Source organism: Lissotriton vulgaris, chromosome 2_1 (genome assembly GCF_964263255.1).
Source record: "Lissotriton vulgaris chromosome 2_1, aLisVul1.2, whole genome shotgun sequence".
Lineage (NCBI taxonomy): Eukaryota > Metazoa > Chordata > Amphibia > Caudata > Salamandridae > Lissotriton > Lissotriton vulgaris.
In genome coordinates, this window is record NC_141687.1 from 996,020,748 (window position 1) to 996,037,444 (window position 16,697).

Consider the following 16,697-nt stretch of genomic DNA (forward strand, 5'->3'; position numbering starts at 1 on the left):
ACGCTATATAAGCATTATGTTTATATACAACATTTCAGTTCACTATTCTTTCAGGGGTCCCCAGCCTCCTCCTTCCAACGATAAATTTGCCCAGTTTCTTGGCCTTTAGACTTTTTCGTTCATAAATTCCTTTCTCCAGATTGAAAGTGGAGAGAAGCCGAGCCAGCCATTGTGAAAAAGATGGAGCCACCGGATCTAACCAGGCTGTAACAATACAAACCTTAACCACTGCCATTGCCAAAAAATAAAGTATGGTTGTGCACCATCAGATCCTGTGCTACTGACCCCCAATAACATCACTTCCGGAGTTAAGGCCACATTAACCTTCAGGGTTAGCTCTAAAAACTGTTCTATGCTTTTTCTGAGGGCGTCCAGCTGCGGTCAAGTTGAAAACATGTGTACCACATCTGCATGAGCAGTTTTACAGCGTGGACAGCAGACACCTACAAACCCGTCCAATTTTGCTATTTTATCAGGTGTACAATACAAGTCTAAGATCCTTTTAAAATGCTGCGCCTGTAACTTTGATGAGAAAAGTATACTATGTCGTTTGTCTAAGGAATCAAGAAAGCCGGATTCTTTTATCCCGAGCCTTTGATCCCATTTTTCCGCCTGTCTCTCTAAATCGTCTGGTTGTGCGGCGATCAACTCCTATAGATTCTACTAATAGTACATCCAGCTTCATTCCTCAGATTATCCATTGTGGTGTTCTTGGCTAGCCCATTTGGACCCCCTGTTTTCTGCCCCAGATAACTAGCCCATATCTTTCCAGTAACTCTGAAAATGGCCTGAGTCCAGCTACATTAACTAAGTCCCCCACTATACCGACCCCTATATCTTTCCATTGTTTCATTATATAATCATGAAACACTGTTGATAATGCTGAGTTCTTATATAAGGGGTATAGTAATTTATTCTGCCTATCCCTGTCTTTCTTTTTAACGTCTTCCACCGCTGACCTGCTGCCAGTATAGTCTTGAATCTTACCTTCTTGTATTAACTAGGTTCAGTGAATCTTAAAAACAAATTTTTAGCATCCTTCCCCAACAATAGTTCATATATGTCTGGCACCCTCCCCTGGTTCCAGGGACCGAAGGAGTTTCCCCCCCACTAGCAAACACATGTATTGTAATGCTGATGCTAACTAATATAATCTAAAGTCTGGGATTGATAATCCTGCTTTCTGCTGAGGAAGGGACATGAACTTCATGGCCCGTTTAGTCTTACCATATGCCCATATAAATCTATTTACCAATCCATCCAACTTTTTAAACCATACTGTCTCAAACATCATCGATATTGATCTAAAAAAGAAATAAAATGTTAAGGTAAAAAAATCATTTTCACCACATTACAACGACCTATCAATGATAGGTGAAGATTATTCAACCGGGAAAAATCCTGTGATCCTTTCTGAATGACCGGGGCGAGACTCTGCTCAACAATTTCCCCAATATTGTATGAGATATTCACTCCTAAATACATTGCAGACTGCACGACCCGGGGGTCATTCAGCCTAAGATATTCATTAATTACGATTTGGATTTTGTGTTGATTAAGAGAATACCCTGGTATTTTCTCAAAACCCAAATTAGCCTATAAGACGGCCTTGAACAAATTTCAAAAACTTAAACGTTCCACGATGAGAGCCTACTTCTCAAAACTTATTCAACTGGCTGAGAATTCTTCAAAAACTCTCTTCACAATTGTGAAGGATTTTGTGAACCCACCTGCCTTGAAATCCCAGAGTGCCCCCACTCAAGCTCTTTGTAATGGACTTTCTGATTTTTTTCAGGAAAAAATTATTAAACTATCTTCCTCCTTTTATTCCGCACCCTCTAGTCCTCAGCCAGAAGAGTCATACCCCCAGCAATGCTCATTTAATTTTTTTGATGAGCTGACGCCAGATACAGCCATGAAACATCTAAATCAGGTTAAGTCAGGATCACCATTAGACCCAGTCCCTGCCAAAGTGATGGGTAATCTCGCCCCGGTTTTAATCAACCCTCTCCTCTCCATTTGGAACTCTTCCTTGGCCCGTGGTCAGTTCCCTTCAGTCTGGAAACAAGCTAGGTTGCTCCCCATTTTAAAGAAACCAGATGCGGATCCCTCCCAATTCAGTAATTATCGCCCTATATCTCTTCTGCCTAAACCTGCCAAAATCCTAGAGAAAGTGGTCCAGAAACAATTGGCCCTGTACCTAGAAACCAACCAGCTGCTGCACGATTCCCAGTCCGGATTTAGAACCGGATACAGCACCGAGACTGCGCTGCTGGAGGTATCTGAGACAATTCGGGAATCAGTGGACAGGGGCGAGGAGGCCATGCTGGTCCTCCTCGACCTGTCCGCTGCATTCGATACTGTGTCACATGACATACTTGCGACTCGCCTACAGCAGTTGGGGATTGGTGGCATGGCCCTGGCATGGATTAAATCTTTCCTCTCAGGGAGATCTCAAAGGGTACTTCTTCGTCCCTTTGAATCAGAGGATAAACCCCTTATGTGCGGTGTGCCTCAGGGCTCGACCTTAAGCCCTCTTTTGTTTAACGTGTATTTAGGCCCACTTGCCAGGGTAGTTGAGTCATGGGGGGGTCAGGGTGGTCTCATACGCTGATGAAACTCAGCTTGTCTTTTCCTTTAGAGACCACTCATACTCCCATTTTTCCAACTTTCGCAACTGCCTTGGCAACATCTGCGCATGGATGGCTTCTAATCACTTGGCCCTAAATACGGATAAAACGGAGGTGTTCTTTTTTAGCCAGAAATCAGCCCCCCCGCCACCTTGTGGTGGCCTACTGTCTTGAACCCCCCCTCCCAATCCAGTACAGTCAGCCCGCAATCTTGGCTTCCTTTTCGACAACGCCATGTCCTGCAAAGCTCAGGTCAACAGAGTTACCGCGGCCTGCTTTGGTAAGCTGCGCATGATTAGGAAGATCTTTCCCTATCTCCCCCAGACGTCCCGCAAAACTATTGTCCATGCTCTCATTATGGCACATCTGGACTATGCCAACAGCTTATACGCCGGTGCCCCCCTCTATCTCATTGACCGATTGCAAATTGTTCAGAATGCGGCAGCTAGACTTATTGGAAACATCCCTACCCGCAACTCGGTCACAGCATACCGGAACGACCTACACTGGCTTCCCATCGCCGGGCTATTCATGGAATTGGCCCGGCTTACCTGAGTAAAAGACTCAAATTATCTATATCAGAAAGACATCTGAGATCTAACAGCCTCCGTCTATTGGTGGTTCCCAGATTTAGGCTCACCAGGAGTGGCGGCAGAACGTTCGGTGTGACGGCGGCCAAGTACTGGAATAGCCTTCCTCTGGACCTCAGGTTCATTGAGTCAGAGCAAGTCTTCCGACGCAAACTAAAAACCTGGCTGTTCACCAAACTCTGATTAGGCGAGCCTGTGACCCTCTGTAGCTTCAGGTTAGGATGGTTTTGAACCTGGTAGCCCCCTCCTGTGATTAACTTGTACTCTCAGCGCCGGGACACCCCCGTCGGGGGTAGCCGTGCGCTTTATAAGCTTCTTAAATAAATAAATAAATAAATAAATAAATAAATATAGAATCTATGGAATTCCTCTCTGATTCCCTGAACTGTAATCACCAAATTCCCATGCTCATTCTTTATTGATATTCTCTCGTTCTGTACGTTCTTCTGTCTAATTCGTATTGCTAATATGCGCCCTGAACGCTCGCTGCATTCATAACATTCTTCCTTTCATGTCAGATATTTCTCAGTACCTTAGCCACCACCACATCCCCTATTTCTGCTTTAGCTATGGCAAGATTATTCAGTATACCCTCAATACTGTCTCCAGACCCCATTGCCCTAACTAAATCCTCTTCCACTGCTCTAAATCCTTGGTATAATTTATTTAAGTGTTGACGATGATTTCTAGAGCAACATAAGCTAAACCTTAGTGTCTCTCCACGGATACCTACCTTAAGAGAGTCCCACTCGCTACCAGTTCGAGCACTCCATCTATTATATCTAAGGATGTCTTCTATCCATTTTTTCATATGGGTGATATGGAGTACGGCCTAAGAGCTACCAATGGCAGGTCAAAAACTGACAAAGGAGGGGCCAACACCTTTAATAGAACTAGCGGCCCATCACAGATTGACTATATCCTTCTAGATATTAGATTATGGGGTCATCTGATCGACATGCGAGTGGGCTCAACAACAGAAAGTGACCACAATCCCTTGTGCCTAAGCCTGAAACCCCTCTGGGATGTAAATTCCTCTGAGCGAGTGAACATTCAATCCCTGGCAGTCACCAGAAATGTAGTCCCATCAAATTGTAAAAAGACCCTGAAGTGGTAAAAGGTAGTATTTAGTGAGAGCAAGATTGCCGGTATTAAACAAGAACTAGCAACCGGCACGGCCAAGCTTCAAACTGCAGTCCATAGCACTACAGGACTTTTAGAAGTACCTAGGATCCATGAGCATATAATCACCAAAACTAACGCATACATTTTGATCACACCAAAAAAGGTGAAAGCAAGTGATTTTGCCAAGGACACCTACTCCTGGTTTAACAGGGACTGCAGGGAAAATAGGTCGGCCCTAATCAAGGCAATCTAGGGGAAGAATAAAACACAAATAAAAGCTGCTAGAACTTCCTATAAAGTTGCCCAACGTAAGGCTAAGATATCTTGGGATGCCTCTCGCTGGGATCAATTCAATGCTGCATGCCTATCTAAGGATAACAATCTCTTCTGGAAACTGGTTACCTGGGGCTGCAGATCAGACCCCCGTTCTCCACCAAACCACATCACCAGTCAAGCTTGGTTCAATCATTTTGAAGGGCTTTATTGCACCGTCGGAGATACCCATAAGGGATGTATATCGTTACTACGCATGCTTTTACAACGCATGCCTTTACCACGCAGGTTTTACAACGCAAGTCGTAGCAACGACTTGCGTTGGGGGGCGCTGGATAGTGAATAGTTTAATATACTATTCCAACTCCAGTCCCCGTGGATAGTAGGGAAGGTTTTGGATAGTAAATTAAACTATTCCCTATCCTACAGCTCCCCCCAGTGCAAGTCATTGTAACGACTTGCAGCACAAGTTGAAGGGGTAACAAGGTCACAAACCCTTACTGACCAATTAAATGAGCTTCCAATCTGTTTGCGTTTCAGCCCTCAGCAAGGGGGACACCCCTTAGCCCCTTGTTAACGTAGATAAAAAAGGTTGTGCTGGGGCTTGAAGGTTTGAATGTTTCTTCTTTGGAATAATTCCAATAAAATCCCATAAATTAGTGCAGAACGTATTTATTGGCATCAGAGTGAGCATCCAACACGTGTTTCACCCCTAAGCGGCCAGCAGGCCTGGGGCTTCTTCAGGGCGATATTGTTTTGTTTTAATGTTTCCAGCTTTTAGTATGTTCATCAAAAGAAACGGTTATTCTAATAGTCACGGCACAATGCTCAATTCCTCCTATATCGTGTCGGATAGCAAGTAGGTCCGACTTGCGTGGTAAAAGTTGCGTGGTAAAGGTACTGCGTGGTAAAAGTTGCGTTGTAAACGCTGTTCCCCCCCCATGAGGGGGAACCAACAGCGCAAATTGGGCACCCGTCAGAGGAGGAATATTTTACGCTCAAAGAGGTTGAAACTGCCATAAGTAAAATAGTCCCAGCAAAGGCTGCAGGCCTGGATGGCCTACCAGGCGATATCTTTCTGGCTGATTGTGTTCAATGGACATGCTATATTTTGATACTATCTAATGCCATAGTCAAGGGTGTACCTGTCCCAGCATCATGGAATGCCCCTGAAATAGTCCCAATATACAAAAAGGGAGACAGGGATGATCCCACTAATTATCGACCAATAAGCTTGATCAATGCCATCCAGAAGGTATTTGGTCGGATCCTACTGCCAAGGATCCGGACATGGTCCGAGGAATGGGACGTTCTTTCCCAGTTCCAGGCGGGTTTTAGAGCAAAGACTGGGACAATGGACCAAGTATTTAAATTCCTTCTCAGTTATTGTTAGACCGTGGTACTAGGCAAAGGCAGTCTTTATTTGGCATTTATTGATTTAAAGACTGCCTTTGACCAAGTCCCTAGATCCAGGTTATTGGACAAGCTTGGAGAAATGGGTATTCTCCCCTTTGTCCTGAACTTTTTAATCTGGTTACACAAGGGGACCTTAGCCCAGTTTAGGTGGGGAGACCAGGGCAAACTCACCAAGTGCATCCCTGTCAAGCGAGGGGTAAGGCAGGGTTGCGTCTTGGCACGTACCTTGTTCTCTCTATATGTGAACGGGGTAGTGGACTTCCTCCTAGAGGAGCCGGCGGATTTACCGACCTTGGGGAGGGGGTGGAGATACCAACCTTGCTGTTTGCTGATGACATGTTGTTGATATCTAAGACCCCAGCAGGGCTACAGCGCTTAGTTGATAGATTCCATCTCTTCTGTGAAACCCGGGGCCTTATTATAGATGCCAGTAAAACTGAATCCATGGCCTTTGAACCTCATATGGCATGTAGGAAGAGTCCACTTTTGGGAGGAGCTCCCCTCGAAAAAGTCGATACCTTTGACTACTTAGGTGTAAGGTTTCTCCTATAAATGTCATGGAGGCTGCACTTGGGTAAGTTGTTGATGGCTCATAAGCACACTGCAGGTGCAGTTGTTAAAGAACATCACCTTTCCCACACAAGGCCTGGAACCCCAGCCCTCTAGATATCCAATGCAAAGGTGGTCAGGCCTGCCCTATATGGTACCGAAGTTTGGGGATACGATAAACTGGATGAGCTTTGCATAGCAGAACATAAATTCCTAAGAGATCTAGTATCAGCACCAAAATACACCCCCCTCACCCGCTATTCCTGGACATGGGTAGGCGGTCGATAAGTGACATAGCCAGGTTGCGCCCTTTACTATTTCGGACCTGCATCAGAAGGACCCCTGAGCTTTCACCATATGCAGAGGCACTCACTGATGTTATTAGGCTTGACACTGGGGGGAAAATAGGTTGGATATGTGATACCAAAAAGATGCTTTCGGCAATTGGGCTCAGTAGATGCTGGGTCATTCAGGAACCCCCAAGGAGGTAGGACTGCACACGTCTGTACTGTGAATGGGTGGATCAGCGTGACATTAGTAGAACTAACATGGGCAAATTGACAACTGAGTTCTACTCTCATAAGCAAAGTAGATACTATGAGCCCAACCTGGACTTAATAAAAGTACAGAGAGAATGAATACTCTAAATGCATTTCAGGTACAGCTCTCTTCCAGTAGGGGAAGTGACTGTAAAATGGTCCACCAACAATGGAAAAGATTGTCCCAGCAGTAAGGCCCCTGTGGAAAGCATTGCCCACATGCTGTTTGCCTGCCCGGCGTACAAACTACTGCGGAAAAAATGGTTGAGCCCGCTTTGTCGGCAGATTGGAACACAGGTTCACCATGTTGCACTTTGTATTCCTAAAACTGACACCAGACCTCTCTTATCCTGTTGTATGGCAAAGTATTTGGGCCAAGCGTGGCTGATACGAAGAAAAGCACTTGCAAAGAAGACATAGTAGTTTTAATTGTTCACTCAGTAGCTAAATCTGTAAACCTTCAATATCACTGCCGTAAATATTATCATGCACAAGCACTTTATTTCTTCTTAAATATTGGCAATTGGCCTAAATATTTTGAAAAGCTTCTCTATGTATTTTAAAGTTATGAATTATTATCCAGTTTTAACCTGATTTTATGATGACTAATTGTATTCATGCCACTGTATCTTTAAAAAAAAAAATTATATGTAGTCTCATGGTAGTGTTACCTTTGTTTTTATGTTGCTTTTATGAATTTTGTCTCAAAATAAAGCTTGTGATGATGATATGGGTGATATACCCTTCATCCACCAACAGTCCCCTTTCAAAAATCCAGTTCTGTTGTGCCCTCTCGCCCCTGATCTGTAATATCTCCAAGACTAGAGGACTATGATCTGACATTATTCGGGGACATTTTTCGATGCAGCATTTCGAGTTTAACCCATGACAAACAAAGAAATAATCCAGTGGCCCCAGTGTGCCAAAAGGAGCCGATAAATAAGTACTTCCAGAGTTAGATTCTGCCGTTTTTAGCTCTCTCCATGTATCTAATATTCCATTCCCTTCAACTAAGTGGGACAGAGACCTGTGACCGCTAGGCTTTCTGCCTTTGTATAATCCCGGACTGCCACCCCAGCACACCCCAATCCCATTGATGTTCAAATCTCCACACATTATATTGGGTGTCAACGATCCTGCTAATTCTAAATTCAAAAAGTCAAAAACCTCGGAGTCATCCCCCGTTGGCCCGTATATTGAACATAGAGTAAATTAAAAAGTAGACGTATGTAACTCTGCCATGACCCACCGCCCGTATTTATCATCCAATTGCTTCTTGCAAACGATCTCTTTTCCCTGGGTTAAGATGGTGACCCCCCTACTTCTAGTGTCCTGTTAAGTGTGTGCTAAAATATTATACCCTAGTTGATCTAAAACTTTTTTTTCCGTTCCCATAATATGTGTCTCCTGGAGACAAACAATATCAGACCGCAGCATTTTCAAATCTTCCGCCACCCTGCATCGTATTCTAGGGTCATTTAACCCACAGATATTAACCGTGGTTATCCTTAAATTTGCCATGATAATTTTTTAATTCTTTCTATGTCTTGAAAAAACCACCTCCTCAATTAATTACAGTCTTCTTTACCCAGAATCTGGTTTCAGCTTTTATCTGGGATCTCCCTTGTGTTTGTTGTGCCCCATTACCTCCCCTACCTATGTCGCTTCCCTCTATGCCTTCTTCTATGCCCAGGATTCTTATATTGTTGCGTCTCTGACTGTTTTCATAATCTTCCAGTTTCTATTGGATATCCGTTATCTGTGCAGCCTGGGCTTCAGTTTGATCTTGTCTTTTTGCTGCCTCCTTCTCTAATCAGTGGTACTTTCTTCCACATCTGTGATCCTTTCACCCATTTTGGAGCAGGCTTTCGCAACATTTCTAACCGCCCCTTGTAGCTTTATTGTTGCCTGATGATTTTTTTTACTGTCTCTCCTTGTCTCTTCCTGGTGCTGTTTGATCGATTCATAGATCAATCTCAGGGTCAGCTCCTCAGAATCCTGACTGCTATGTCCTTTTCTGCCAGCCAAATAGGGTTCCTCATATTCCTTTTTGTGTGGCAGAATAATCCCACTTTAGGGCAAAGTTTCCTTATTTCTTCAGGCCTTCCCAGCCTTGTCCCTGGGACACCCGCTCCTTACTTCGCCTGGAGTTTCTTTTCCTACAAACTACCATATCGGGCCGGTCCGTCTGACTGCCAGGATCAGAGCTAGAGGATATAGAAATACTCTTGACATCAGAAACAACCATGCTTGCCGCACTTGTGTCGGATCCATTGGTCAAGGAAAAAACGTATCCCCTGGATCAAGGGCTTTTTCAAAGGACCGGTGGCTTGCGACCTGTTTTATCAAAGACTTTGTCTCCAGCCGGGCCCTACTTCAGGGTAGATGATCGACAGCCCTGGGTGGGCAGGATTCCCCTTCACCGTCTGGGGTACTTCCTCCCATGGAATAATGCCCTGTTCTTGTCCGACCCCTGTGCCTTCGACTGCTCCCATCAAAGAGAATTCATTTTCTAAATTATTGTCCAATTGTTTTAATTCTGGCCCGTCCCTCTTATTATTTACATCACTGTTAGGGATAATTTCATTACATTGTCTTCTGCTTTCCCATCCCCTCCTATCTCAGTAATGATGCTCTTATGTCCATCAGGGGCAACCACTGCGAGAAAGAACGCAGTTATTGCCTGCTGGAGGGGGGGGATCCATTTTTGCTCCTCCTCTTTCCCAGCATTACTCTTGTTGTTTTGAAAGAAGCAATGAAGAGCTCTATATCTCCAGTCCATGCTTTACCCCATGGAATGAATTTGTACAGATGAAAATAAGAAAATCTCCCATTTGCATTTGTCTGGTACCTTTTGTAAGTTAAAGCCTGCAGTGCTCATGCAGGGTATCCAACTGTACTACTCTGTCGAAATTACTCCATGCCCACATTTGACCCCTGTAATCTCATGTTTTTTTACCAATTTTTACTGATATCCCCATTCTCTTACATCTATAACATCTTTTTTCAGAGGCTCTTGGTTAGCTATTCTGAAGGAATTCCATAATTTCAACCACTCCTAAAATCCAGCAGTTTGGAGAGTTAGGGGCACATTAGGATGGCGGGCGGCCCGGCGCAAAAAGGGACCGCCTGCCATAAGGGTGGGGGTCCTGCATCCCGCATATTGAACATTGCGGCAGGCGGTGCAGAAAGCACCGCCCGCCACAATGCTGAAAATGCACGTCATGCATTTCAATGCACACCGTGACAGGCACCGCACAGTGACTGCCACGTTGCAAATTGAAATGCAGGGGGGTACCATAGGTACCTCCCCATGTGCACCCCCCACACCCCAGAATCCAGGGGGGCCCATAACAAGCCCCCGCAAGAGTTTCCCGCATGCCTTTCCATGGCGGAAACCATGCCACGGAAAGGCATGTATCCGCCACGATCATAATGTGGATGGCGGTGTCTAGTAGGTACCGCCACCATATTAAACTCTTTTCCGCCCGGTAGACTTGTCAACTGAGCGAAAAAGCGGCGGATGGTCTTTCCATCCGATGTGGTCCCCCCCCCCGCCATGGTAATATGGCGGGGGAGAAATGGGTGGCAGGCGCCAACGGATGTTGGGCGGTGGTGATCTGCCCAACATCCTAATGGCCCCCTTAGTGTTTGAAAGTGATTCAGCCCTACACTGCTGTATCTGAAATTAGTTTGGTGATTGCAGACTACATCCTGTCCTGGTGGATGTGGTATTTTGTGTTATGCGTTACAGTTCTCAGGACTGATAATATACCATGTTTGCTGATAGAGCTAGGTAAATCCACTTCTGCTTCATTTTAGAGCATAAGTAATATTGAGACTAGTGCATCTTTTTTCAAAAATATTTTCCTTGCCTAGCAAAGCAGTGCTAAATTCAGGTCTTGAGTTTTTGTAGTGGTGAGGGGAAATACATGCAAGGACACTTGCCATTGCATACCTTAATGTGGAAAATGTGCTTAAGGAATTAGTACAGGTGCAAACCTTCCCAGTCTTAAATATCTGTCTTTAGTGTACACTGCAAAGAATCCCTGTCAAAAATGTAAGAATAACAGTAGGTCCAGCATCGTAAGAGACTAATTGCGATACTGCACACCTGCCCTTCATGACTGTAGATGTGGGCCAATAAGGGAATACGTCCAAGTCAGCATTCAGAAAATGGTTATTCATAGATAATATTCTTTTGACCATAAATGACTGTAATTCATAGTTCAGTTAACGTATGGTGTGGTTGTGAAGCATGCTTGTGAGTCTACTGTAATTCAAGGATTTTATTATATTTCAAGGATAAAAACGCATCATTCTTTCAATTTTTTGTAATGTCACTTTGTTCTTGTATTTCAGCTCCGAGTTTTTAAGCTGGCAAAATCTTGGCCAACCCTCAATATGTTGATCAAAATTATTGGTAACTCCGTAGGAGCTTTGGGAAATCTTACATTGGTGCTGGCCATCATTGTCTTCATTTTTGCCGTGGTTGGCATGCAGCTGTTTGGTAAAAGCTACAAGGAATGTGTCTGCAAGATTGCTGAAGATTGTGAACTTCCACGCTGGCACATGAATGACTTCTTCCACTCCTTCTTGATTGTGTTTCGGGTACTCTGCGGAGAATGGATAGAGACCATGTGGGACTGCATGGAGGTTGCCGGGCAATCTTTGTGCCTCATTGTTTTCATGCTGGTCATGGTGATTGGAAATCTTGTGGTATGTATGCACAATTATCCTATAGTTAGATTTCACCTAGAAGCAGAATTTTGTAATTTGATGGTTACTAAATTGAATTGCAGAGTTTCCATAGAAAGCACATTTTTTTTAGTAATGATATTGGTGTCATTTGATGAATATTCATGAAAGATTCCATAAAAACAGTTCATACACCTGCGCTCCTTCTTGGACAGTTTTGGGGTGATCTGTCAAATGGGGTCTGATAAACAAGGGGGGGGGGCTAAAACCTGTTTTCCCTTTGCACTTTTCCATGGAAAATTTTTGACAGTTCTACAAAAAATGGCTAAACAGAATTACAGAATTACACCAAATTTGTGAGAAAGCCAGATCTTTCCTCAGAAAGTGTGCTTTTTGTGATTTAGTATTCATCTGTTCAACCATTTTCAATTAATTAAGCTTCCAAACCTAGAGATGTCTGAATGGTTGGTCCCGCTGGAGTGCTGTAGGCTGGCAAATAAAAAAATAGAACGTTCTGATTGGCTGAGAGGGCGTTTTCAGACCTGCAGTATCTAGAGATCTGATAGATTGGCTGCAACATTCAGAGAAATGTTGCTCCTACCAGTACAGGAATTGAGTACTCTTACCCCTGTCCTGAAAACAAATATAAAATAAGATATAGAGGGCATGGTAAGGGTACCTTGCCCACATCCTTGTGAGAACCCCCACACTTGGTCAAATTATAATAAAAAGGAGCTAGGCCTCCTGCTGTATTCTCATAGGGCTCACATGGCCCCCGCTTTTGAGAGTACCGCAAGACTGGGAAAAAAGCATGCCCTGTGCCCAAACACCATGCAATGTGTGGTTAGAGTATGGCTACCCATGGGTTAGTGGCCCTGCGACCTCCTCAGCGCTGTACCTGCTGTTAGGTGAGGTTCGGCGGCTTGTGGGGGTTAGGCCAAGTCCTGGTCCAGGGCTTTCTCCAACTCCCTACTGCTCACAGCCATAAGGTATGCTCAGTGAGGGGTTGGGAAGATATCATGAAAAACCCCAGAAAATCCCAAAAACACAAAGATCAACATGAGATTATAGTTAGATAAGGCAATACAATCTTACTTTACGTTTACAAAAAAATATTAACTTTACTGGAAAAAATAGAAAGTGACATAATAGTTAGGTCTGGTAGTCACAAATGAGGTTACATTTAAAAAAACTAGAAATTCACAGAAAAATCTAAAGACTTAAGTTAGGTTCTAATTAGGCATTCTAGTAATATGTACACTAGTATTTTAAAATAAAAAACAGCTGAAATTCACAACATGTAATTGACTGAGTTAACTATAACTGGTGTCTCCACCAAGCCCCTACTATGCACAGCCTTTTCCCCATACCAAACCCTTCGCAGATAGCCTACCTCTTGAGGACAATGAACCTGATATGGGTAGGAAAGTACCTACTGTGACTAGTTTTTGCCCTGTTCAGGACACCTCCTTGGAGACAAAAAAGAGGAGCCAACTCCCTCTAAGCACCCAAGGCCTCTTAGGTGGTGCAGCCCCTACTATGCACAGTCTTCACCCTGTACTGAAAACTTTTTGAAATTTTTGAACATCTAACAGTGCCAACTGTTCAGCCACTGAGCAAACCATCTTGTACTATCGGAGGAAGGCAGAGACTGAAACGTTGCTGTGGAGATATATTTTTGTTCTTTGGTGAATCCATCTTGGGAATCTGAGTCATCTGAGTCCCAAGAAAAAAGGCATAAAAAAGGGGACAGGGTAGAAACCCTGCCAGAGGCCCCAAAATTCTTTTTTTGTTCAATTAGTTTAGAAGGATACGTAAAATCCACACTAAAAGATGCACTTGTTTTGTATATGCCCCTTGTGGGCCCGTCCAGAGGGGTGGATTGATAATGATAATGGGTCAGAGTGTGTGTGACTCCCCACTCCCAAGGCCTATTTCAGCCCCAGGGACCCAATCCCCTGGGGTCCAGCCATTAACCGAAAGGGGGAGGGGGCGTGCAGCCTCACTCCTGAGGCCGTTTTTAGCTCTGAGGACCTCAACCCCCAGGGCCTGGCCTGGTCTTGCCATCAAGTGGGGGGCCGCACTGGCCCCCTGCTGGAACCCATGTTGTCCCTAGGGACCCATTCCCCGTGTAAGGTTCCTGCTTTGTTCCCTGGTGCCAATCCCTGGAACATGGTTGTACTGCAGGCAGGGAAACCTCTGTTTGCTCTTGCTTGGAGCGAGCAATTTAAAGCTCTCACCAAGCGAGAGCTTTCAGTGGGCGGGAGCATGAAAAAAGCTCCTGCCCACTGGGTGAGGACTTTTTATCTGTTTCCCTTTCTGCTGTGAAGCATACCCCCACCTTAAAAATAAGGGCAGGTCTAGGAAACTGGGCAGCGTACCCCTATCCCTCTTTTAAATATGAAGTGGGTGCCCTGGGTGGGCTCTGGGGCACCCAACATTTACTGAGCGGACCCCGGAGATTGGGTCCTGGGTGCCAATATTGGCCCCGCGAGGGAGCTGCATACCCCTTCCCCTTAGGAATAAAGCCGTGGCCTGGGAGATTGTGTCCGTGGGGCAAAATCAGCCTGAGGAGGGGGCAGTGTGGTCCTCCTCTCCCATTGACTTGTGGCTGGGCCTGGGTTATGAATGAATGAATGAATTGGCATTTGTAGAGCGCATGGCTACCAGAAGGCCTCGCAGCGCTTAGGAACAGAACGTACACAAATGACGAACATTAAGCGTCCAGGAACAGGAAAGTTTTAAGCTGTCTGCGGAAGCACATATTGTCGTCCTCTAGACGAATGTGGTTTGGAAGCGTATTCCAGCTCTTGGAGGCGATGTAGGAGAATCGTCTTACCCCACTCCTAGACCTATATATCCTAGGAACTTCTGCCATGCGCGTATTTCCTGAGCGCAGGGCTCTACTGGGACAATAGGGAGAAATGATGGAGTGCAAAATTGGTGGGCCCTTGGAAGAAAGAATATTGTGAACAATGCATAGGGACTTGAACTAAGTCCTCTCAGTTGAGGTCCCTGGGGCTAAAACCGATCCAGAGAGGCGTGCCATGTCCCGCCCTCCCCACTGTATTGTGGCTGGGCCAGTGTATGGGGTCCCCGGGGCTGAAATTGGTTAGGCCTCAGGGATGGGGACCCTGGGGACAAAATCAGCCCAGAGATGGAGGCCACGTCCCGCTCTCTCCCACAGTATTGCGCCCAGCTTCACCATCCTCCCACATTGACTTGTGGCTGGGCCCGGGTGATGAGGGCTTAGGCAGAAATCGAGGGGTGCCACATACCTGCCCATCCCCCACTGTATTGTGGCCAGGGACCTGGAAAATAGAGTCCCTGTGCTAAAATCGGCCCTCCTCCCCTTCTAAAAATTGGGGGCCTCCCCTTCCACCTTAATAATATACAAAGGTTTTCCTGCCTTTTGCCAGGATGATGGGAAGCTTACCAAAAGGCCTCCATGCACAGTTCCAGACAATGTTAGGGATGCGTTCTTCATGATGAGGAATATGAGGATATCTCCTCCTAACAAGAAAGCACATACTTCATATAGCTAAGAGGATGTACCCTTGTTTGGTGGAGTTTTACCTCTTTTTAGTCTTGTTATCTTTTCTATAGAAAGATTTATGTTAGCACCGATTTCATAATAAAGACGCAGAAGTGACAATCACATTGCCAAAATGCACACAAGGTCACTTGAGATATTTCCTTGTGGTCCATTACACAGCTGTAGTGTAGAATACACACTGGACATTTACCCAATGAGGAAGCAGTTACTAATTGACCAGAGTACTGCACTTGAGTAGATCGTTTGTGCAAAACTGTAGACTCTTGTTGGATTAAGGGGCAGGTGCGGTTCCGTTGTGGCCCAGTCACTCACCCCGCTACTGGCATACACACACAAACACATAGACACCCACTACTACACTCAGGCACTCACACACTCACTGACAGACCCATTCAGACACTGATACACCCACTCACCCACTCTCATAGACATACTCAGACACTTATGAACCCAGTCGCAGACCCACTCTGACACACTCAAACCCAATCAGGCACTCATGCATCCACTCACAGACCCACTCAGATACTATCACAGCCACTCACAGATCCATTCAGACACTCATGCACCCACTCAGATATGTACACCCACTCACAGACCCACTCAAACACTCATGCACCTACTTATAAAACCACTGAAACCCTCTCACACCTACAAGCAGACCTTTTCAGAGGCTCATTCACTGACTCACAGAGCCATTCAGATACTCATGCACCCACTGTCAGACCCAATCACAGACTCACGCACCCACTCATAGACTCATTCAGACACTCATGCACTCACTCACACACTGACTCACACACTCATGGAGGCACTCACAAACCCACTCAGATACTCTGTCATCTACACACAGACCCACTAAGACACTCACTCATGCACCTACTCAGGCACCTACACACCCACTCAGATACTCATGCATCAACACACTAACTCATCAACTCACAGACCCACTTACACACTCATTCACAGATCGACACAGACACTTCCCACCCACTCCCTTAGACCCACTCAGCCACTCTCACACCCACTCAGGCACTCATACACCCACTCACTGACCAACTCTGACACTATCACAGTCACTCACAGATCTATTAAGATACTCATGCACCCACTCAGATACATACACCTACACACAGACCCACTCAGACACTCATGCACCCACTTATAGAACCACTCACACTCAGTCACAGACCTATGCAGAGACACACTCACTGACTCACAGACCCACTCAGAAACTCATGCACCCACTCTCAGACCCAATCACAGACTGACACACCCACTCATAGACTCATTCAGACACTCATGCACTCACTCACACACTGAC

General features: G+C 45.3%; 1 protein-coding gene across 2 annotated transcripts in view; it reads left to right on the forward strand.

The window, feature by feature from the left end:
• Positions 1–16,697, forward strand: part of LOC147731524 (sodium channel protein type 2 subunit alpha-like) — a 662,760-nt gene that overhangs the window by 415,233 nt on the left and 230,830 nt on the right. For both annotated transcript variants that reach the window (XM_086956588.1, XM_086956587.1), the window contains one exon: positions 11,485–11,841. In XM_086956588.1, the coding sequence (XP_086812714.1) occupies positions 11,485–11,841 (357 nt within the window). The remainder of the gene's footprint in view (positions 1–11,484; positions 11,842–16,697) is intronic.